Raw genomic sequence first — 25,493 nt, forward strand, 5'->3', positions numbered from 1 at the left:
TAATTTCTTACCGAGTCCTACCCCAATTCTTTTCCACCAGCCGTTGAGGTGAAGACCACATGTTCCAAGGTTCCGCGCTCAAACTTGGCGTCATCAAGCTACGCTTTTGTTTTGAATAGGCTCTAGCGACCTCTAGCGGAAAGAAAATATTACATATTGCACCTTTAAAATGGCTTTAGCTTGAAATTTTGAAGTTTATGATACTTACGCTTGTGGCATAGATAGATCAGGTCTTATGCTTCATGTTAATTAATATACAACGGTGGTAACTGATCATTCATCCCTGACGGAGTTTGAACCTACAGCCATTGGTTAACAGTCCAAATAAGTTACCTTTAAACTACCTCACCCCACTTTTCCTGGACTCAGATGGTTTAGTGGCTCATAGGCTGTGTGAGATACCACAAGTAAGAGCTGTTTGTGATGTGTGTCCTAACAGCGCTCTGCAAAGACAGCAGTGGAGGACAGTGAGAGGATCTTTACTGAGTTCAGCCACTCTGAGGTCACATAGCGGATCAGAGATCAAGAAAAGGCTGCAGTGAGTCGAGCTGAAGGTGACTGGAGCAGGAGATCAATGATCTGAGGAGAAAAGACGCTGAGCTCGAGCAGCTGTCTCACACAGGACCACATTCATTTCCTGCAGGTAGCAGATCTAGAACAATAGGATAGTGGACTTGAGCAAGGTCCTGCTATGACAGGAGACAGAAACAGAAATCCTCCAGTTTAATCATCATTCAGACTTCTTTTGAAAGTGAAGGCACTTGCATTTTTGGTAACACTTTATTTCGATAGTACATTTCAGACATTCTACTGACTTTAAGTTTGCAACTACATGTAAATTACTAGTCTTTAGTGTATTAGTAGACTGTCTGCTTAATATCTGATAACACTTTATTTTGATGCTCCTCAGCAGACATTCTACTAAGTAACTTTGCAAGTACATGTCAACTTTTTCTACTAACACTCCTAACCTAACAGTCTACTAATACTCTGAGTTAGTTCACATGTAGTTGCTTTGCTGTAGCAGTTACGTTTAGTTAGTAGAAAGTGGACTATCGAAATAATGTGTAACTTCATTTTTTTGTGATATAACTTAAACTGTTCATGTCTGTTGATTTTCACAGTCATATTCAGCAACATGGATCCCAGGACCAGAAAGGACTTCCTACAATGTAAGTCAACACAAAAACGCACAAGACATTGTGTCAGTAGCTGAAATCATGGGGGAAACACCTTTCTCTGAATATCCTGAAGCCCTACTAAATCATGCCAGTGTAACACACTGGCCAGTGGTGTTTAAACAAGCCAAATGATGGTGGGTTGTGTTTACAAAAAGGCCACAGCATTGACCTCAGAAACTTTGAACTGAAAGTGAGTCAGCATAGCATGGTTCAAGCCATTGTAACTTATGCCAAGTTACATAAGTTACATACAACTTATGTAACTTATTGTAGAGCTAGCCAATCACAAGAGCAGAGCAGAGCTGTTGACAGAAGATAACCTACACAGGTGATATAATAGGAACCAGTATGGCAGTAACAGCTGTCAGAAGAACACTGACAGCAACAATCATAGTGGTCAGAAGCAAGTAGCGTTATTTGACTGCATAAAAAGCAGTGGCATTACTAGCGCTTTCATGAGAGCACAGAATAAAGCCCTGCAACCTTATTGGAGTTTTTCTGAATTACTAAAACAAATTTCTCAAAACATCTTCAAACTACATTCACAGAACCTCTGACTCTTCTGTCAAAATCAAACAAATGCCTCAAAACCATTTAATATGTACTCAAAATCAAATAATACTTTCAGATCATACACACAGGTAGTCAATATATAACACTACAGAGCATTAGGCACTACATCAAAAAGTGGAGAACAGCATTTAGGGCATGTAGTTACAAAGAAAAATGTTTATTGTATAAAATAAATATAAAGGTAACACTTTAGTATAGGGAACACATATTCACTATTAACTATGACTTTTCCTTCAATAAACTCATTACTACTTCTTTTTTTTTTTTTTTACTAATTTACTTCTTATTAATAGTTAGTAAGATAGTTGTTAGGTATTGGGTAGGATTAGGGATGTAGAATAAGGTCATGTATAGAGTAAGACATTAATATGTGCTTAATAAGTACTAATAACCAGCCAATATTCTAGTAATATGCATGCTAATAAGCAACTAGTTAAAAGACCCTAAAATAAAGTGTTACCAAAACAAAAGTACAAACCCGATTCCAAAAAAGTTGGGACACTGTACAAATTGTGAATAAAAAAGGAATGCAATGATGTGGAAGTTTCAAATTTCAATATTTTATTCAGAATACAACATAGATGACATATCAAATGTTTAAACTGAGAAAATGTATCATTTTAAGGGGAAAAAAAAAAGTTGATTTTAAATTTCATGGCATCAACACATCTCAAAAAAGTTGGGACAAGGCCATGTTTACCACTGTGTGGCATCCCCTCTTCTTTTTATAACAGTCGGCAAACGTCTGGGGACTGAGGAGACAAGTTGCTCAAGTTTAGGAATAGGAATGTTGTCCCATTCTTGTCTAATACAGGCTTCTAGTTGCTCAACTGTCTTAGGTCTTCTTTGTCGCATCTTCCTCTTTATGATGCGCCAAATGTTTTCTATGAGTGAAAGATCTGGACTGCAGGCTGGCCATTTCAGTACCCGGATCCTTCTTCTACGCAGCCATGATGTTGTAATTGATGCAGTATGTGGTCTGGCATTGTCATGTTGGAAAATGCAAGGTCTTCCCTGAAAGAGACGACGTCTGGATGGGAGCATATGTTGTTCTAGAACTTGGATATACCTTTCAGCATTGATGGTGCCTTTCCAGATGTGTAAGCTGCCCATGCCACACGCACTCATGCAACCCCATACCATCAGAGATGCAGGCTTCTGAACTGAGCGCTGATAACAACTTGGGTTGTCCTTGTCCTCTTTAGTTCGGATGACATGGCGTCCCAGTTTTCCAAAAAGAACTGACCACAGAACAGTTTTCCACTTTGCCGCAGTCCATTTTAAATTAGCCTTGGCCCAGAGAAAACGCCTGCGCTTCTGGATCATGTTTAGATATGGCTTCTTTTTTGACCTATAGAGTTTTAGCCGGCAACAGCGAATGGCACGGTGGATTGTGTTCACCGACAATGTTTTCTGGAAGTATTCCTGAGCCCATGTTGTGATTTCCATTACAGTAGCATTCCTGTATGTGATGCAGTGCCGTCTAAGGGCCTGAAGATCACGGGCATCCAGTATGGTTTTCCGGCCTTGACCCTTACGCACAGAGATTGTTCCAGATTTTCTGAATCTTTGGATGATATTATGCACTGTAGATGATGATAACTTCAAACTCTTGCAATTTTTCTCTGAGAAACTCCTTTCTGATATTGCTCCACTATTTTTCGCCGCAGCATTGGGGGAATTGGTGATCCTCTGCCCATCTTGACTTCTGAGAGACACTGCCACTCTGAGAGGCTCTTTTTATACCCAATCATGTTGCCAATTGACCTAATAAGTTGCAAATTGGTCCTCCAGCTGTTCCTTATATGTACATTTAACTTTTCCGGCTTAACTTTTTTTTTTAACTTTTCCTTTTTTGGAATGTGTAGCTCTCATGAAATCCAAAATGAGCCAATATTTGGCATGACATTTCAAAATGTCTCACTTTCAACATTTGATATGTTATCTATATTCTATTGTGAATAAAATATAAGTTTATGAGATTTGTAAATTATTGCATTCCTTTTTTATTCACAATTTGTACAGTGTCCCAACTTTTTTGGAATCGGATTTGTAAATCACAAATATGGTGAAAATACTGAAACCATGTTACTCTTTAAAATAAATAAATAAAATAAAATCAGAAGGTCCCAAGGTAAAAATCACATTCCGGGGGGTAAAATTACAGGGACTAAATATCACATTATTTGGGGTCGATTCAACCCGCGGACACAGTGTAAAAGTAGCCCAATTCCACGGGAAAACCGCAGACTTGGCAACACTGATTGGATGTTGGCCAATTACATTTCTGCCTCTCCTTCTTTTCTTTGTAAGATTGAATCCTGCTTCATCTTCAAAAATGTATTCATGGAGACCTTTCCATGGAGTCCAATTCCATCACTCTGTAAATAAAAATTTGTCATTTACTGTAGTGTGATTCTGAAAGACAGACTTCTGCAATAGTGCCTTTGTATGCACTCCTGACTTACATACACTACAACATAGTGCACTTTACAGTAACTGTAGGCTAGTAACACAGAATTGTACTGTAAGCATTAGCACCATAAATGTGTACAATTACTTACACATACTGATGTCGCAGATCTTTGACCCTTTCGGAGTTGCGCTTAAAGGGTACTCTGTATACTTGGAGGACACGGTCAATGGTTGAAAGGCTTACACTGTTGATTCCTTTAAAATTTAAATTGTCTTCAACAACTCTTGAGAGTAGGTTTAGAGTTGACATATCCATATAAATCCAGCCTGGTTTAGATCAGGTTCAACAGGCTAAGTAAAAACAATGAAGGCCGCAAAGACATTCCTTCTATCATTTGCAGAGATAAAGAGCTGGCAAATCTCTCATGTCAATTCGATCAAGTTTGTCTTGGTGGATGTGGCAGACGGCCACACTGTTCAGACGATGTTGATTCATGGTGGACCGGAGCCATGTCTTAAGCCTTCTTAAGGCACTGAAACTCCGTTCAGCATCAGCTGAGGAGCATGGCACTACAAAAAGAAATCTAACCAAAGGACTCTACTTGAGTGAAGAGAGAACGGACCTCTGGCAGCATAGCTCTGAAACTTGATGGATATTGGATAAAGATTCTGAGGTCTTCTGAACTGATTCAGTAGGGCTTCAGTATTTGTGGAGAAAGCTGTTTCCCCATAGTTTCAGGCTGCTGAAGCAATGTTAAGTGAACTAATATTGAAAGGAAACTCACTGAGTATGTTCATGTTCTTGTAGAAGATGAAAGAAAAGTTTTATAGTTAATCATGTACATGATTATTTGCACTGGGTATCTAGTAAGCTGTACTGAGACACTGCTGATACACTAAACAGAAATCATGAGTACAGCTACATTAAAAGATCAGATTCATAATTCCTGATCCTGATGTGTTTTATCTCCATCAGATTCCCATCAGCTCACCCTGGATCTGAACACAGTGAATAAACACCTCCGTCTGTCTGAGAGGAACAGAGTGATTACTGGTACTCTCACAGAGCAGCCATATCCTGATCATCCAGACAGATTTGATGGATATAATCAGCAAGTGTTGTGTAGAGAAAAAGTGCGTGGACGCTGTTACTGGGAGATTGAGTGGAGTGGGGTGTTTGGTGTGGATATATCAGTGTCATATAAGAGCATCAACTGGAAGAAATGTGGTAATATGTTTTTGTTTGGATGTAATGTTGAGTCCTGGAGTTTGTTCTGCTCTCCCTCCAGATACTTATTCATTCATAATAACATGCGGACTGAACTCCCTGTAGCGCCCAGCCGTAGAATAGGAGTGTATGTGGATCGCAGTGCAGGAACTCTGTCCTTCTACAGCGTCTCTGGAGACACAATGAGCCTCATCCACACAGTCCAGACCACATTCACTCGGCCTCTCTATCCTGGGTTTTATGCTTTTGTTGGATCATCAGTGAAACTGTGTTAATGAATCAGAATAGATTGTAGAGAGATTCTAACCGTAATACTTTGAGCTGCATGATAAATCAGTAACAATGATTTGTATAATGAAGATGAGGTACATTTTTCATCAACACTTGACGCATTAATACTAATACTTACTATTCTATAAATCTATTATTAAAAAAAAGATTAATAGATTATATAAAAAAAAAGTTGCTAAGTGTACTGTGCTAGACTAAGTGGGACTGGTTACAGCACTTGAATATTGCTGCTCTATATTGTTGGTTTGATTGCTTCCGTTGTTCTCCTCATTTGTAAGTCGCTTTGGGTAAAAGCATCTGCTAAAAAATCATTTAATGTAAATGTAATCTATTGTTTTGTTTTTTTAAGCTGATGCTTAGAAATGTTAATATACTATTTAAGATAATTGGATATGGAAGTGTTGGGTTTGTTACGACCCCGGTCTAGGGTCGATGAGGTAGCATAAATAAAGAGATCTGAATTGTTTTCGTTTTTATCATTTTTATTCAAAAACCCCACACAAACAAAGAAGGAAAAGTGACTTCAATAAACAATAAACCAGGGGTGTCCAAACTTGGTCCTAGAGGGCCACTGTCCTGCAATTTGCCTCAACACACCTGCTTGGAAGTTTCTAGTATGCTTAGTAAGACTATAGCTGTGTTCGAAATCGCATACCATCATACTACTCATACTATTTCTGCAGGATCTAGTATGAATACTTTGCATAGTATGCAAAAATATGCATGAGATACTCAGATTTTTGCCAGAATCTGCTAAATACAACTAAAGTACACTGAGATGAGTAGTGACATTGTGTTCAGAATGGCATACTACCATAAAACTCCTACTATATTGCAGTATGCAATGTGTATACTGTGAATAGTATGTGAATTTTCTTTATGCATGGAATTGCCGGATTACACACTATATTTGCTGAAATCTAAGGACCCTGCATGGGATACTTTTTCCCACAAAAAATATGGAGGTGAGTGAAGAGTGCGGACATGGATTGAGTGAACTGGAGATGGGGAATAATTATGAATGTAAAATATTAGTAGTATGTTCAATTGAACCATTTGTAAATTAATGACAACCACTTCAAAAGGTATAGGTTATGTAAGAAGATTACGTGCAATTAAAACACATCTTTCTAATTTTTTTCATTCTAATCCCAAATTAATGAGACCCAAAACAATCAATAGTAATAGATTTTCATTATTGTAATGTCAATGTATAAAGTATTTGAAAAAGCCCTTTAAAACTAAACTCTGTAATATATAGTACAGGCAACTTCATAGGTGTATATTATTGAGGGCAAGGTAGCCGGATATTCTTTGTAACAATATACTTTTTACCCAAATATTTGCTCTGTAATAGTTTTCACATTTGTTACTTTTACATAGAGAATTTGAGTGGACTTGCTGCATCTCACCCTCTCTTCTATCTCCTCATCCTCTTTCAGTGGCAGGTTCAAATAAGTTCTAGTCTTTTTAATGCATAATGGCTGTCAAAAGTAATCCTACCTCATCAAAAAATAAGTACAATGTACTTATTGTGTTCATATTGTATTGTAAAACACTTTTGCTGCTATTAAGGTGGAATATGGGTAAAGTTAAGGACAGGTTTGGTGGTGTGCGTAGGTCTAAGGGTGGGTTAAGGTGTAAGGGATGGGTCAACAGTGTAATTATAAATGTAACTACAAAAAATTAATTACAGATGTAATTACATACAGGTATTTTTAAAAATAAGTACAATGAAAAAACATGTACACAATATGTGCATTGTATCAAATGATTGATTTAAATGTAAGTACATAGTAGTTAAAAACACCTCATATTAAGTTGGACCAAAACCTTTTTTTCCCTCTGTGGCGGAAGCAATGTTTATGTTGCAAGTCACAGACTGGACTAATGAAACCTGCAATGATTAGTCTACTATTAAAGCATGAATTTGATGTAAACAGTAACAAGTACATCTGGACATATGAGGAGTTTCTAATGGCAAGCATTACTTCCTGTTATTCTGGTTTTGGTCAGATTTGAATACTGATGCTGATGCAGTTTTGATATAAGCCCAGGTTGTTATTATTATGGCTAAACTTTACAGATTGCATATCACCTTGAGCCAATAGTTATGATAGCCGAGCTCCATGGTTTGAATTACCTTAAAGATGAAGTTCATGACTACAGTTCACAGTAAAAATTACTTCAAAGCCGAAGTTTATGGTTACAGTTTACAGTAGGAGTTACCTCAAAGCCAAAGTTGATGGCTAATGTTTAAAGTAATTTAGTAGTTCATTTGAAATTCTGCCGATTTCGCCCCTAAAAATTAAATAAATACATTTGTTTTAAGTCTTCCTATTCTTTTTATTTAATTTAAAGACTGAGTTGTTAACTTGCTGCAGTTTTCTGGCATTTAAACATCTATTATATCAGATAGTATGGCAACTGTTTCATTGTACACATTTATCACACTGGAGAAAAAACCATGTGGATCTGGCAGTCTCTGCAGTTCGAGATCAGACAATTACCTTTGAAGCTGAACTTCAGGGACTGTAACTCCTTCATGATGGTGACAACTTGGGCCTTCCCAGTCAATGCCATGCCCTGCATCTACCTAATGTAAGATAAAATAAAGTATTTGGCTATATCAATGCTGATCACACAAAGAAACCACTTAGTGTCAAACCTGTATGAGTTCTTCTGTGAATTACTCAGTCATACATTCAGGAACTGTAACATTCAGGAATGTTTAATGTTTGCATTGAAAGTGATTGTGGATTTAAAGGGGACATATCATGAAAATCTGACTTTTTCCATGTTTAAGTGCTATAATTGTGTCCCCGATCCATCTACCAAACTAGAAAATGTGAAAAAGGACAACCCAGTAACTTTGTTTTGGTAAGCCTTTCTCTGCAAGCATGTGAAAAAATGAGGGGGAAGGGGATCTTAATATTACCGCTCCCTGAATTTGTATGTTTCCACCCACGGGACCACCATTTTGTTTTCACAAGCGATAATAGTGTACCAGTAACACTGGTCCTGCACAGTTTAGCTACAACCCTGATCAAACACACTTGAATGTCTTCAGGATTACTGAAGCCCGGGATACACTGCACGATTTTTGGCTGTCCCAGACAAAAGATTGCCATCGTGAAACAATTGTGGCGATTTCTGTGATCGTGGCTCTTAATCGGTGGTCCTATGTCGTACAATAAGAGAGGTTCAAAGATGACAGTTTTCCCGGTTTTGCGACCAAAGATAGCCTGCGATAGTTTTCTGACAGTGTCAGAAATTCAGCATGATCATCGCACAATATGTTTGCTGCTACGACCTACGTCTACTGACCAGCCAATAAAAATGTGACATGAAATCAACGCAACATGGCGCTAAAACTTAAAACTGCTTACCTCAAGCTCTTTTCTCTTCTTCTTTCGCTGCTTCCTTTTTATTTTCAGCACACATAAAAACTACAACTGCCAAAGTGTGATTCAACATAGTGTTTTGTTTACCACTAACGCATGCTGATGACTGTAACGCAGTTCGTATGTACGGGAAGAAGGAGGCGGGAACCGGCGAATGTTCAACACAACTTTAATACAAAATAAACAAATACAAAACGAAAGTAAATAAAACATAATAAAACATAAAATAAAATCCAGGCCTGGTCCTCTCTCGTCCTTCACTGTCGTCGCTCCCCTTTTATGCTTCCGGAGCTCCTCCGTGAGAGACCCGAGACCGGTGCAACGCGTAGCTGACACTCATTAACACTCGCGTCACCGGCCTCGTGCCGTTCCCTCACGGCTCTCGCCTGCCCTGCTCGTCACATACCCCCATCGCCCCTCGCAGGCCGGGGGGTACTCCCGAGACTGCGCTCTACTTCCCCCGGGGGCCAGTCTCGGCGGCCGCAGCACCTGGGGGTAAGGACAGACGAGACGAGAGAAAAGGAGACGGAAGCACAGGGAGCGACAGACGAGAGAGGGAAGAGAGGAAAAAGGAAAAGATAAAAGTAAAAAAATTCTTGGTCCGGTTCCCTGACACACTGCCGCTCGGTCCTCAGCCAGCCGAGAGGCTCTTCCTCGCGGTGCCATGCGATGGTACTGGACGCTCGGTGGACGGCTCGATCCTCCTCCGCCCCCTGGTGGCTGGCGATGGCTCCTCCGGCTGAGGGCAGCCGGCAGCGAGTCCCCCGTTCCCTGCTCCTCCCCTTCATGGCGGACGGCAGCAGGCTCCAGCCCACGGCGAACGGCGGCGACTCCTCCGCTCCCTCTTGGACGGCAGCCACCCCACCTCGTCCCAGGAGCACGACAGCGAGCTCTCCGTCCCACCTGTTGATAAACGATCCAGCACCACCGCCTCGGGCAGCCACTCGCGGTCTTCACACTCCGCGCTGCCCGAACTCCGCAGCACCGCGATCCCCCTCAGCAGCGAGGGCTCTCCGACAGCATGTCCCTCCTTCCTCCCGGGTTTCGGCACCAATGTAACACAGTTCGTATGTACGGGAAGAAGGAGGCGGGAACCGGCGAACGTTCATCACAACTTAAATACAAAATAAACAAATACAAAACGAAAGTAAAATGCCGGCAGTTCCTCACGGACAACTGCCGGCCACACAAACATAATAAAACATAAAATAAAATCCAGGCCTGGTCCTCTCTCGTCCTTCACTGTAGTCGCTCACCTTTTATGCTTCCAGAGCTCCTCCGTGAGAGACTCGAGACCGGTGACGCGAGTGTTTATGAGCATCAGCTGCGCGTTGCACCGGTCTCGAGTCTCTCACGGAGGAGCTCCCTCACAGCTCTCGCCCGCCCTGCTCGTCACAATGACGTTTTATTCTTCTATAGAAACTTGCATCGTAGCCTACGAGTCAACAGGTGTCATCATCGTACAGTCTACATGCTTGTCGTACCCAAGTTTAATAGATCCATGTCGCACAGTGTGATAAAGTAATGATCTTATAGGATTGCTAAAATCGTGCAGTGTGTCCCGGGCTTAAAGCTAGGAAGGTGAGTTGGGTCAGAGCAAAACTCTGCAGGACAGCAACACTCAAGAACAACCGTCTCTGAACTTGTGATATGTCTCAGCTATGTAAACATTATCACTGTTAACCGCCATAGTAAACATACAAGTCTGCATAAACTCTTGGCATCTGAGCCACTAAGGACGCAGTGGTGTAATTTTATTTATGAAGGGAATGTGTCCACATAAATTTATATACCAGTATGTGCAAGTCATTGTACACCAGACTACTTTCCACACGAGGGTCAGTAAAACACAGGATTTGCACAGAAGTTGATTCTCAAAGATGGATCGATACCAACTGTTCATGATCCAGTTTCTTTTATATTTTGTGTTGTTTGCAAATTGTCTTTCTGAATGTGTTTAGTTCGCACGTTGCTAATGTGTTGTTAAATGTGACTAAAGTTACCATTGTTTCTTACTGTATTCACGGAGATCAGAGCCATGTCGTTATTTTCATTTTTAACCCGAAAAAGCTTGCAGTCTGTATAATTCATAAACTCATTTGCATTCTTATTGAGTCTCTCCAACAGTGTGTAGCTTTATCCACGTTAGCCATGCAGCATGCTATCAAACTCATTCAGAATCTAATGTTAACAAACATCCACAAAATATATCCTATTCTTATGTGATCTGATATGCTGTACAGTTTGTAATGATCCATTTTGAGAGTTATATATCTCCTGTATTATTTATGCCTCAGTGTATTGGAGTCACAAGCTTGGGAGCGGGGAGCACAAGCTCATTTGCATTTAGAGTTACACACTCCAAATCAGCAAAAAACATTCTCCCACCCAAAAATAGGCAGTTAAAACATGGTATAATAAAAATCCATGGGGCTGAAACTTCACAGACACATTTTGGGGACATCTGAGATTTATATTGCATCTTGTAAAAAGGGGCATATTAGGGCACCTTTAAGCTGTTACTTGCTTGTAATGAGAGAATGGAAATGAATTTGAACCGTAACATAACAGGGGAATGAAGCTATGAAAGAGTCAAGATTAACAAGCAGGAGGAACCATCAATTTCAATACTAAAAATCACCTTTGTTGATAAAGGGGTTCATAATCTTAATACTAAATCGGTGTTTAGTGTTCAAACGATACTTGCAAATGCCTTAGCTGTTGAGTACCATCCGGATCTGCAGGCTCAGGAGAAATCCTTGATGGTTTGGTCCGATGGTGCTGAAGATGTAATCAATATCTTCTGCGTTGAATGAAGAAAATGAAACAACTTGCACTGTTAAATTGACCCTGTTGTGGTCGAGGAAGTTACGCATGGCTTGGAGTGAGCGAGGCCTGCCAACCCGGCTCGGGGGCCGGGTGTGATCTCATGTGACAGCAATCCGTAGCAGGAACCAAGAGAAGAACCAGTAGAGACTGTGTGATCTGCGTGGGTTACGCAGATCACACAGATTGTTGCCACGTCTGAAATTGGGATAATTTTACACTGTTGCCGTGATTATGCTACTTTTGGAATGGTTTTGTTGTGCAGACGTGGCAACCCTGCACCTCAGTTAGACCTTCCTCCACTTCAAAGGCCCACCTCTTTCATGCACTTTGAAGTGCGCAGTCCCTGAATTGGGACACAACTGAAGCACTGTACCGGAGCTTGATTCATTTTGCCATAACCACAGGGATCTGTGACGTCCGAAGCTTCGTGTTCACACACAATCACGTGACTGCTTCAAATTCTGATTCAAAAACAGCGCAAACCCCTTGCACAGGTTTCGAATGTCATTCGACTCTTTGATAAGAATAAATCAATATGAATAAATATTTACATGTGTAGTTTTTGGGTGTATTCAATTGGTAATAATCCTCAGTTCACAAGCAGTTCAACTGACCATTCCACAATAATATTAATTTATTTTGATCATATATACCTACATGAGCCTTGCCTATAGGTTTAGGACTAAGACAAAAGCTTATGTGAATAAGGCTGCATGTGTTGATCGAAGCAGATTCATAGAAATTGCTACAGTAACTACTGTACAACACTGCAATGTAGTGTTGTTCGTCCCTTTTATTAATTCTTTCGTAGATTCATTCACAGACTCATTTATTCATACATTGTGCAAGTACCATGATACTTTTCCACCTTTTGACCACAAGATGTCATTTGTGTGCAATATTTTGAAAAGCTTCGAGTAATGAACCATTTTATAATACAGTTCATGGGAAAACCACAGTGCTTCACACAGCTTTATTTTACCATCTCTACTGTTGATAACACTGAAGACTGGACTGAAGGACAATGCAGTGCAGTTGTATTTTTTAATCTCTCCCCTTCTACCACAGTCTCTCACCTTTACATACATTCATATACCGCCATCTAGCGGCTACATATGCAATTCCTATCACAACAAAGACCAAACCATAAAGTAATTCTGGTACCAAAAAAATAAAATAAAATAAATTCACTCCAAAATAAAAGCATGACATAAACAAGTAAATTAGACACAGTGCCCCTACTGGTCACCAAGGGAAGTTCAAAAATACATGTATATATATATATATATATATATATATATATATATATATATATATATATATATATATATAAAGATAATGATGTCCAATATTCTTTCATTCAGAAAGCATTCAGAAATAGCATATACATTTATTATTACCAGCAAGCATATGGGTAACATATTTGTATAAAGTAAAATATCAAAGTAACATCAAAAATTAATTCCATGAATATATGAATATTCCGATAACCCGATAACTTCTAGCTATAATTTCTCTGCTTCACAAACAGAGAGAAATTTGCATGCATTTCATGAAAAAAGAAAAAAGCAAAAATCATAAAAAGAAAATAATTTTTAAACAGTTACAAACTTATATTTGTTCTTTAAATTCTATGCTGATGCCAAACTACGAAAATTTCTGATGCTGAAGAACAACAGAAAGACCGTAAAACCCCATATTCAACATTTAAAGCCCATTCATTCCATATGATAACAATAAAGATATAGTTCTAAAAATCTTTCTAAATATAAAAGAATAGCATCTGTAACGATAATGGCACAGAGAAACAATATCATTGTAATCACTTTCATCAGAATGATTTTTCCAGCTGATGAATGATAAAAATCTTGTCAAAACATTGACAGATCCGAATCCATCCTGCTTTAAAGATCTCAAGCATTTAAAGCAGTAGACAACAAAATTGCAGCACATGCTTACAGTATAATAAACAGAACGTTATCATCTGCTGATGTGAACGCGAATGTAGTTATCATAGGTATTGTTCTTTTTGTGAATAGGCCTTTACACAGTTGGTAATCTAGACAGTTATTAATTATTACTGACAGAACTAAGATGAAAAGACTCTTGCCCAGTTCTCTGTCCTTGACCTTTTCTATCTTGTCCCACATACGATGTCTCTGATGTTCGTCCACAGCAGGATAACAGTCGACTTGGGCAGCAGTAACACTTACCACTTATGCAGCTATCATAAATACCCACTAAGATAAACGTCAAGGCACTGAAGACAAAGATCGTGACATAACCTGACAACTGAAAGACAAAAAAAAGAAAAAATAATAATACATATGTATGTTATATATGTATGTTATGTATTGTGTTGATGATTACGGTTGAAAAAATGCATCACAAAAGGAGAATCATTTCATTTTTTAGTCCAGTGGTTCTCAAACTTGTCCTGGAGTACCATTAGCCCTGCGCATGTTGTATGTGTCTCTATATCTGACACACCCATTTCAGGTCTTGCAGTCTCTACTAATGAGCACATGAGTTGAATCAGGTGTGATAGATGAGAGAGGTCTACCAGGACAGGTTTAGGAACCACTGGTTTAGAGGGACAGGAAGGGAACTACTTTTCTTTTCCTTTCTTATTTTGAGGTAGAGGAAGAACTGATTTAATTGTCATATAATGATATTACAATAAAGGTCAAGCTCTTGTGGTATATTATATTTACCTGAGATTGGTGAATATATTTGCGAGTCAAATCTCGTAGCTCTGTCTCATTTCTCATCCCTTCAGTAGGCTTACACCAAGACCTGTTGAGCTCATTATCAAACTCAAAAACTCCATTCCAGTCCGTCATACCACAAGCAACATAATCACCATCAAGTAATAAGATGAAGATCCACATGACAGGTGGAATCAGACAAGATGCAAAAGCTTTAGGACAGTTCTGCTGAGTATCATCATTTGCTTCTGCACAACAATGACTGCATCCATGTTTAAAAGGTCTTAATAGGAGGTACATTAAAGCAAAGGTAAAAAGACCAGGTCCAATGAAGATGAAGACTATTAGTAGTGTATTTTGACCATATCTACATGGACATACAAAAAATTCTATTTCAGTAATCTGTTCCAATCCAAGTAACAAAAGGCTCAATGGAAAAGTGCTAAAAATAGTTTTTTTGGACAGGTAGTTATGTAGCTGCTTTAGAAGATTTAGTTGTTCAGGCATCTTCTGAGGGAGGTTTGATGATGCTTTTGGCTGCTTCTTTCTCTTATGTCTGAAATCTGGTTCTCAAGATCTCCTTTAAAGAAGTAGATAAAAATTACTTTTCATATTAGTAGAATGAGTAATTAAATCATACAATTTACATTTTCAGCAGTACAGAACAAAAAGAATAAGGTACATCTAAATGTGTTTACCTGTAACACAACAATAATCCTGTGATCTTGATCTGGCTTTGTTCAGCAATGCAAGGAGTTCAGAGAAAGCACTTTATGTATTAGTATAGTACATCAACTCTAATGCTCAATGTAAAAGTATGAAGACAGCATTTATGGTCAGCTGGTCCTGAAACTGGTTTTCAGTAAAGATGACTAATGTACACCAAAAAACTTGCAAATGTTTGATCCTGCTCCTGTTTCTTATAACATATGCATATTATCAGCTTTAACTGATGTCTCCTTTCATATCTACTATATAAGGAGAAGACAGAAAGAGGGGAGTGTCACATTAGTCTTGCAGTGATGATCATTGAATGTTTTTTTTATGAGTCATGATAAAAAAAAAAATTGGTGACAAACCCATCCCTTGTATTTTCAGTCAAGTCATGTCATGTTTATTTGTACAATATAGCGCTTTCATACAGGGCCGGGTCCAACGGTCGCAAACAGCGCGAGAGCACCTGGACCGTCTCACTTAAAGCGCTAACAAACTCGTTTGACATTTTTGCCACTCTACTGAAGTGACAACCAGTGCCAGTAGCTTGATCAATTTGAATTTGGTACAAGTGCAACATGATACGTGAACTCTGTGGCGAAATTAGCTGAAACCAGACTGAATAGCTCCGATCTTGTAAACTGAAGTGTCGAGGTAAACTGTATGCTACACAACGGTAATTACAAGCTTTTCAAGCCACACAGCACCACCATATAAAATCTTATCATACACATAACACTGTAGAAATGTTACATTATGGTATCTACAGTATTATTAATGTTACTACTATTAGCTTTATATTAAAGGGGGGGGGGAGGGGGGTATCACACACAGTTCCTACCAATCTCATGTTAAACTTAAGTACCTATAGAGTAGTATAGCATCATTCATATCGCCGAAAAGTCTTTAGTTTTATCATATTTATTAAAGATACATACGCTGTACCGAGTCTTTCCGAAAACAGCCGAGCGCCTGGAGGCGTGTCGTATGAGCGGAGCTAAAAAATGACGAGCACGCTCAGCTTTTGTGTAGAGATCGTCTGCAGGCTATCAATGGTCAGCTAAATTTAAACACACACAATACACCATCGCATTATCCATGGATATCTTTTGAATCACTATAATGAATATAGTGTATTGAATTGAATGAATTTATGAATTCACTACGTTTGTGTTGTTTACATTATATTCACTCAGGCGCCTATTGCCAACAAAACAGACATTTGAAGTAGTTTTACTTACCACCTGCGGTTCTGACTCATAACCGGGATCATTATCGCTGTGACCGCTCCATCTTTCAATTTCAAACGATCTGTAAATCCAGCGTAGAACTGGGCCTTGTTTATGAAACCATAAGCGCCGATCCTGAGGGCTCGAGCAGCCACGGAAAAACACGAGATGTTCTCCATTCATTTTAACCAATACAAAAAGTGACTGAAACTATCTTTTTCTATGGTTATTTTAATGACAAATATCGAAAGCGCATCAATGAAATGCGTGAGCACAAATCTCTCAGCTCCACTGGGTTCTTTGGGAAGCAAGATTATCTTTCCCTCACAACCAAAAACACACTTCTTTGGTGAAATTGTTGATTTCGTGGTCTAAAAACAAAGTGACAAATCTTTCTCGAGCAAGTCCTGTGCAGTGCTGCCGATGACTTCCGTAAATCCGAACGAAGCGCGTTGATGGGCGTGCTCTTGCTCTCTCGCTCTGGTCGACGTGTGTGCGCGTGCTCTTCCGGGAGAAGTGCCCGTACAAGGAATTCCGACCATTCTGATGTCACACAGGCACATACTTGAAAAAAAGACCCCGAAGTTCGTGAAGATTAGGAAGAGTATTTTTGGCACAGAAATACTCCGTCATACATCCGACTTGTGTTTTGAAACTTTGGCCATGTTTAGCATAAGAATCCAACTCTTTAACAGTGTAAATAAGTCAGAATGCATGAAATAGCATTTATAGCAAACACTGCTTCATGAAGCTTAACGAATCATTTGTTTTGAATCAGTGGTTCAGAGCATCAAAATCACATGATATCAGTAAACGAGGCTTCGTTACGTCATAAGTGTTTTGAAACTTCAACAGTTCACGTGACTCTGGCAGTTTGATACGCGCTCCGAACCACTGATTCAAAACCTATGATTCGTAAAGAATCGAAGCTTCATGAAGCAGTGTTTTGAAATCGCCCTTCACTGGATATTGTGGAATAAAGTCGCTATTTTGTTATTTTTGGCACACAAAAAGTATTCTCGTCGCTTTATAATGTTAAGGTTGAAACACTGTAGTCACATGAACTGTTTTTAGTAGCTTTCTGGGCATTGAAAAAAGGAGTGTTATTGCTGGCTATGTAGGCCTCACTGAGCCATCGGATTTGATCAAAAATATCTTAATTTGTGTTCCGAAGATCAACGAAGGTCTTGCGGATGTGGAACGACAAGAGGGTGAGTAATTAATGATATTATTTTCATTTTTGGGTGAACTAACCCTTTAAGCAGTTTGTTTGAAACAGCTTCCAAATTTAAAAAAGATAATCAATCAGAGGTTAAAACTGGTGAAGTACACAGCATCAATTGAAACATAAAACAAAATAAACAACACAGCAAGAGAAAGATGGCAAGCCACATACAACGGCGCCATCTCTACTCTTAAGCAGTTCTGCCTGTTCATTTTCAGACCATACTCTTTGACTTTTCACTATTGTAGTTCATACAGCAAGTCACAGCGATTATAATCAGCTGAAGACAAGCGCACTGTGATGTATAAAGTCGCAAAATAAAGTCACAGTTACCTTTTATTGGTTTTTTTATCTTAAATATTATTCATAAAACTTACATATTAGGTAACTAAAATTGGGCGGCACGGTGGCTCAGTGGGTAGCACTGTCGCTCACAGCAAGAAGGTCCCTGGTATGAGCCCCAGCTGTAGTCCTTTCTGTGTGGAGTTTGCATGTTTTCCCCGTGTCAGCGTGGGTGTGCTTTGGTTTCCCCACAGTCCAAAGACATGGAGGTTAGGTGGATTGGATATGCCAAATTGTAGGTTTGAGTGTGAATGTGTCAGGAAGGGCACCCGGCATAAAATCTGTGCCAAATCAAAATGTGTGTGTGACGCAGACCCTGCAAATGAGCAGGAATAATGCTTAGGAAGATGATGATTATTAGGTAATTAATATCTAACATTTGTAATCTTTTAAGGATTAGTCCACTTTTAAATAAACTTTTCCTGATAATTTACTCACCCCCATGTCATCCAAGATGTTCACATCTTTCTTTCTTCAGTCGAAAAGAAATTAAGGTTTTTGATGAAAACATTCCAGGATTATTCTCCTTATAGTGGACTTCAATGGCTTCCAAACGGTTGAAGGTCAAAATGACAGTTTCAGTGCAGCTTCAAAGGGCTTTAAACGATACCAGACGAGGAATAAGGGTCTTATCTAGCGAAACGATGGGTCATTTTCGAAAAAAATGTAAATGTATATGCTTTATATAAACAAATGTTCGCCTTCTAAGTGCTTCCGCCAAAACCGCATTTCTGAATTCTCCAAAAAGTTTACGCTGTATGTCCTACGTCTTCCCTATTCTACTTACGGAACGAACGCAGCGCCAGTTACATTTTTTCCGTAAGTTGAATAGGGTAGGCGTAGGACATACAGCGTAAACTTTTTGGAGAATACGGAAATGCGGTATATATAAAGCGCATACATTTACATTTTTTTCGAATATGACCCATCGTTTCGCTAGATAAGACCCTTATTCTTCGTCTGGTATCGTTTAAAGCCCTTTGAAGCTCCACTGAAACTGTAATTTTGACCTTCAACCATTTGGAGGCCACTGAAGTCCACTATAAGGAGAATAATCCTGGAATGTTTTCATCAAAAACCTTAATTTCTTTTCGACTGAAGGAAGAAAGAAAGACATGAACATCTTGGATGACATGGGGGTGAGTAAATTATCAAGTTTATTTAAAAGTGCACTAAACAAGTTAGAGAACTGGACCCGAAGATCGCGGGTTCAATTCTGAGTAGCGGCAGAAAACGAGCCCTTGAGCAAGGCACGTAACCCCCAGTTGCTCCCTGGATGCCGCAGTGAATGTCTGCCCACTGCTCCGGGTGTGTGTGTCCACGGTTTGCAGTGTGTGCAAATTAATAATAATAATACAAATTAATAATCAAATTAATTTAGAAATAATGCATGTCCCTTTTTTGTTGTTGTCATATTAATGTAAAAAAAATTTGATAATACAAAAAGTAATGGTGAAAAAGTACTTAGAAAGTAATACATTTAAAACTGAAGTCTGTAACTTTTGACGCTCTAGTGGTTAATAAACAGAACTGCATGCTTCTTGCGGGAGAACACTGCAGCCGGAGCTACTTCTGTTTGTGTCTATGACGAGTCACGCAGGTACTGTGCTACTCCCCAGAGGTTCCTATCAGACAGGTCTAAAATAGTCGGAATATAATCAATTACTGTAAGTGTACTATAATGATTCAGGGTAAGACAAAAATGTATTCATGTTGTACATTCTCATTATATAATTTTTAAATTTTGAACACAAAAAAAGTTACGGACAGCAGCTTTAGATAGATATCCGCCTGTTTATCACATCCCCTTATGCAAACATGCACCAAGCATGTTTCACTTTCAGTTTTATTCAAGTGAATCTCTTTAATCTCATATTCTCACGCAATGGAAATACTGCCAGACATATGTCGCTGTGGGCAGAAAAATGTGACACATATTTACTTATTGATCTAATTTATCTACCTACCTACATGTACCAACATGATTTCAAAGAATATCTGCATGCTGTTTGTGAATTGTTTTTTTCTCAAAAAACATTTTCAACCGTTTGAAGCTACACCTCTTTTTTCTTTCCCCATTCAAACATTGTTTCCCAGAAACAAACTGTTCGGAGCAAATTTCACAAAAAGACATTTTCCCCTTAAAAGAGAAACTTACTTAACAAATGTGCACATGTAAAATATTTACTTTTATTTATCTGATGATAATGTAATCTCATTACAAAAATATAAAAAAAACAAATACTCTTTGGAAGTGAACATAAATTGAACATATAAACCCAAATTCAACTATTAATATTTCTGCAGTTTCTGAAGGATCTTCTGACAAAAACAGTTCAAAATACTCATGTGCTGCATTTTAAGTAACCTTATGGCATAAGATAGTTTTGGTTGAGGAAGAGAGGAACATTTAAAGGGTTAGTTCACCCAAAAATTAAAATAATGTCATTTATTACTCACCCTCATGCCGTTTCACACCCGTAAGACCTTCATTCATCTTCGGAACGCAAATTAAGATATTTTTGATTAAATCCGATGGCTCAGTGAGGCCTGCATTCAAAGCAATGACATTTCCTCTCTCAAGATCCATAAAGGTACTAAAAACATATTTAAAACAGTTCATGCGAGTTCAGTAGTTCTACCTTAATATTATAAAGCGACGAAAATACTTTTTGTGCGGCAAAAAAACAAAATAACGACTTTTCAATAATATAGTGATGGGCCGAGCTTTGCGAATCGAATCAGTGACTCGGATCTCCTTTCAAACGGCTAAACTGCTGTCACGTGATATTAAAATTGCATTAAAGTTCTTAGAGCTCAGCTATTATTAGCTACGTCGTCAGGTCTCCCCTCGTTAGAGGGAGTTTTCTTATTGAGGCCTCTGCTCTCTAGAGCTCCGCTGGATATTAGTTATGGGTTGCATGCTCTCTTTGAGCATCCTCGTGAATTGTCCTGAGTGTGGAATGTTGTTAGGCCTCCTCTCGATAAGAAAGTCTTCATGCTGAGGCTTCTGCTCCTAGAGCTCGGCTAGGCAGCAGGGTAGTGTGCTACGTAGTTAGGCTCTCTTTGAGCCTCCTTGGATGCTAGCTTCGTGGTCCAGCTGGACTCAACCCGGCACTGCCCTTGGGCTAGAGTGTTGTCAGGCCTCTTGTTGAGGCCTCCTCTCTCCAGGGCTGCTTTTAGAAGTTTTGAGTATTCTAGGCTCTCTGTAAGTCTTTTTGGAAGCTGGCCTGAGTATGAACGTAGCTAGGCTTCCTCTTAAGAGTCTTCCTCTACCTAGGGTTGTCACTGGTGCGCTTAGGGATGAAGACTCTTTGAGTCTTTGACTTAGCTCAGCCAATAAGGCATTCATCCCTTCAGCATGGCAGTGGGGTATTCTGTTCCCCATAGTAACCCCTAGGGGACGCAGCGTGAGATCCCTTTGGAAAGGGAACGTCTCGGGTTACGCATGTAACCATGGTTCCCTGAGAATAGGGAACGAGACGCTGCATCCCTTTGCCATCCTTTAGGCATTCATGCTCGGTCTTCTTCAGACAAGAAGTGGATGATGTTATTTCAAGGTGCCCTTTTATACTCACGGTCACACCTGTGGTGACATCATAGGCTGCCGCCTGCCAATGTTTCTTTTCAAAATCTAGTTCACATACTGTATATAAATATGTTTTATAAAATATTAATTTTATGAATGAATTTTATTTCTTGGTGTCCACTGTAGTGGACATGAAAAAAATGAGTTGGCTCAAATTTAGACAATTGTTTTTTGGACTTCTACATTGGAGAAAAGCAAATTTCAAGTAGTTTGTTTTTTCTCAAAAAAACAAAAAAAACAGGTCTGAGGAAATTAAATATTTGTTCATTTCTGTTAAACATGGTTCGGTTTCACAGACAGGGCTTAGGCTAAGCCAGGATTAGGCCTTATTTCAATTAGCGGATTTAAGTAGCTTTTATAAACATACCCTATTAAAAAACATTAATGGTGTGCATCTTGAGACAAAACAATTGCTCTGACATATTTTAAGATATACCAGGGCAAGCTACTTTTTAGTTAAAACAGCTCAAACATACATTTTAGTCTAAGACTAGCTTAAGCTTTGTCTGTGAAACTGGGGGAATATCTGTGCCTTCTAGTGCTGGAAGTAACAGGCTAAGATCGAAGTTGGTGCAGGGTTTGATCCTCTCCTCTGTTGAAATTGTCTCCTACCTTGTCCCTGATTCTGTGTCTCTGCTGTTCTTCCACAGTAGGATAACAGTTGACTTGGGCAGCGGTCACATTTTATGCTGCAGTAATAAATACCCACTAAAATAATTCTCAAAGCACTTAAGTCACCGATCATAACGTAACCTGCATACTGCGAGGGGAAAAAAAAAATCATACGTTAAGAAACAATTAAAGATTTCTATAATACTGTTAGGCAGATGTATATGTTGCTTGTTATGTCAGTTAAATCCAAAAAGATACACCATCATTTACAGTAGTTAGGGTTTGTTGTGGGCTTATATGGGTCTAAATAGTACCAGCAACACAGCTAGAATCTGCCTTAAAAGGATAGTTGTGACAAAGCGAGTTAGAATCCATATTCAGAAGTTTATTAGAGATAAAGATTTATTAGAGATAAAGAGATGCAGACAAAAACTGAATCGACAAAAATCGACAGGCAGATAATCATAAAAGCAGGCAATAGGTCCAATACACAACAAAACAGTCCTGTCCAAACTGCAAGTCCAAAGGGTAATCCAAATAGCACTAAACAAGGAAGGTTTAATTTTTGGCTCATATGGCAGTAAATAATACAAAAATATGATCATGCAGTCAATACACATATTTTATAAAAACATTAAAAACAAGCAGGGCTATAACATAACCCATTAAAAAACGCATGATTTTCTGTTTATATTTGGTGTGCTATTTATACGCAGAAATTACCATTGGCGCGTATATGATTTGCACATGTTTGGCGTGCATATGATACTCAGTTATTGGCGTACATATGATACTTTTGGTGTACATATAATACGCCCAACCCCACACCACTAATCCTACTCATTGCTTATCATATGTACGCAAAAACAGAGAAACCGCCTCACCAATGAACATCTTGCATGCCTTACAAAGATTGCAACAAGCTACAAATACAACATGAAGAAAGTCAAGGAAATGCATGCATGCTTCCTCTCATTTCAGCATTAAAATAATTCTGCTTTTTTGTCATTAAGGGAAATCATCTTGTCTCAGTTACAAATTTGACTGGTAAATCTCAAGGAGGCCTGCTAAGGCCAGCTACCTGATAGCAATTCTTTGCTAGCTGCCGGGTACCCAAATAGTTGGGGACTGGCCCTCAGGGAGGTCTGCTGAGGCCAGCTACTTGATAGCAAGTCTTTGCTAGCTGCCAGGTACCCAAATTGTTGGGAACTCGCCCTCAGGGAGGCCCGCTAAGGCCAGCTACCTGATAGCAAGTCTTTATTAGCAAAAGACAGACTGTTTTAAACAGAGCCTACAGGCCTGGAATATCTAATCACATTGCCAACGAGCAATGTACTCAGTAAAAGCACTCTTTACCCTTTAAGCAAGGGGAATACAGTCTTATGCCACCAGGCTCTCGAGGAGGCCAAACCAGGGGCCTACTACTCCAGAAGATCATGGACGTCAGCTCGTGGCAGTGCTCGGACTCTAAGGGAGTGTACTCAAGAACCCGGCCTGAATGGGAGGGAATATTTGTTACGCTCGACCTGAGCCATGATGGTGTAGAGCAAAATAAACTCAGAGCTAGAGGTGAAGTACTCTAACAATAACCCTGATTTTGCAGGGGAATACTATCAGAATGACTCTTAGAAATGCTACAGGGTGAAAGCCTACCAGATGGGATTCTCAACTAAATACAGAAATGCTGTCTCTGCTAAGCCCTAGGGGAATGGAGGCCTCACTTAGTAGGAAAAAAAATACTATGGTAGTCAATGGGGACAAGATCTGCTTGGTTACAAACATTCTTCCAAATATCTTTCTTTGTGTTCAGCAGAACAAATAAATATATACAGGTTTGGAACAACTTGAGGGGGAGTAAATGATGACAGAATGTCATTTTTGGGTGAACTATCCCTTTAAGAGGCCAACAACACTCAACCCATAACTTGAATGTTATTTCAAGGAGCTTAAAAGAGAGCCTATGCTAAAGGACTCTTTTAATGAAAGGCGACCAGAACCAGTGATACTAGATGCATTTCAGATTTTCTTTCTTTTTTAAAAAGACCAGGACCAGCATGGACCAGCATAGGACCAGCATAAACCAGCGCAAACCACCATACCAGCTTCAAAACCTACCTTACCAGCATATGCTGGTTTTTTCAACAGGGATGTTTTGGTGCTACTTACAAACTACTTTCCCTGGTTCAGAGCTGGTGCTTTGGGTGTCGAAAGACAAAGAACTGATTTGAAACAAGGCTCTGGCTCCGAACCAGCACTCAAACTGCCTTGGTGGAAAAGGGGTAATATTAGCTTAGTTGCACTGAACCATAAACACAGCATACATATGTTTGCTTGATGATCTTTTAGTAGTAGCTCTATTATTTGACACTGAATAGGCCAAATTGGGTAGTTATTGCTTTCAAAAACTGGAATTCCATCACAGTTCCAAATAATTGATAGGTCACCATCCCCCATTTCTCCACTCTGTCTGAGTTTCTGATATTCAGCTCCACACTGTACAAATACTGTCACAAATCATACCTAAGTGGCTGTTGTCTGTTTACATGTATTGTAGGCTTCTTCAAAATGTCAACTAACTGATTTGACAGAAAGCATGAAGAAATATGCACCAACTATTAGATTTTAGTCAACATCAAAGTCATGCTTGCTAAACAAATATTGTTTTGGAGCCATCTCAAACATTTCTTTGCTGCTTGATTTGAGGCAATACAGCGATCTGTTAAGCCACATTAAAGATCGCCAAAACTGTATTTATTGTTTGAATTTCATATTACACTTACAGAATTTGAAAGCTGAGACTTTTTATATAAAAAGTAACCTGCTCTGTCTTGTCTGACGGCACACTGTCAGTGTTGTTTGCTCCACAATGTTTTTTCACTGCGTTTGAAAATGTGCGTGACAGCGTCACGTCATTTCAGTGACACTCAAACTGAAAGCGTGTGAGTTGGCAGCCCTATTCATTTTGTACTGTGAAAATCCTTTAAAGTTTGTTTTTACATTTCACATAAGGTAGCTCAGCGCTAATATCACTGGAGGCGAACTTTCTGCCATCTTGGAAGTGACGTCAAATGACGCGTCTTGCTGAAGTAACGTCCCACTTCAAATGACGTTCCAGAAGATTTTTTCAAGAAGGAGGTGGGAAAAATTCTAATT

The 25,493-nt window shown here is 39.2% G+C and overlaps 4 protein-coding genes across 12 annotated transcripts in view; 3 read left to right on the top strand and 1 right to left on the bottom strand.

Moving 5' to 3' along the window:
• Positions 1–25,493, top strand: part of LOC127510680 (gastrula zinc finger protein XlCGF8.2DB-like) — a 220,351-nt gene that overhangs the window by 108,561 nt on the left and 86,297 nt on the right. The window lies entirely within an intron of this gene.
• Positions 1–25,493, bottom strand: part of LOC127510610 (gastrula zinc finger protein XlCGF57.1-like) — a 151,214-nt gene that overhangs the window by 65,198 nt on the left and 60,523 nt on the right. The window lies entirely within an intron of this gene.
• Positions 1–25,493, top strand: part of LOC127510601 (gastrula zinc finger protein XlCGF8.2DB-like) — a 142,725-nt gene that overhangs the window by 20,922 nt on the left and 96,310 nt on the right. The window lies entirely within an intron of this gene.
• LOC127510585 (zinc finger protein 721-like) overlaps positions 1–25,493 on the top strand; it is a 38,462-nt gene that overhangs the window by 1,459 nt on the left and 11,510 nt on the right. For 2 of the 5 annotated variants that reach the window (XM_051890253.1, XM_051890258.1), the window contains exons 2-3: positions 440–643; positions 1,125–1,172. Coding sequence is in view for 2 of the 5 variants with exons in the window: in XM_051890258.1 (XP_051746218.1) it covers positions 1,139–1,172 (34 nt within the window). In the remaining 3 variants the exon portion in view is untranslated. Of the gene's footprint in view, positions 1–439; positions 644–1,124; positions 1,173–25,164; positions 25,476–25,493 lie in introns of those variants that run through there. The other 3 variants (XM_051890255.1, XM_051890259.1, XM_051890257.1) reach the window with 2 other exon arrangements.

The sequence above is a fragment of the Ctenopharyngodon idella genome, chromosome 4, assembly GCF_019924925.1.
Source record: "Ctenopharyngodon idella isolate HZGC_01 chromosome 4, HZGC01, whole genome shotgun sequence".
NCBI classification, from domain to species: Eukaryota; Metazoa; Chordata; class Actinopteri; order Cypriniformes; family Xenocyprididae; genus Ctenopharyngodon; species Ctenopharyngodon idella.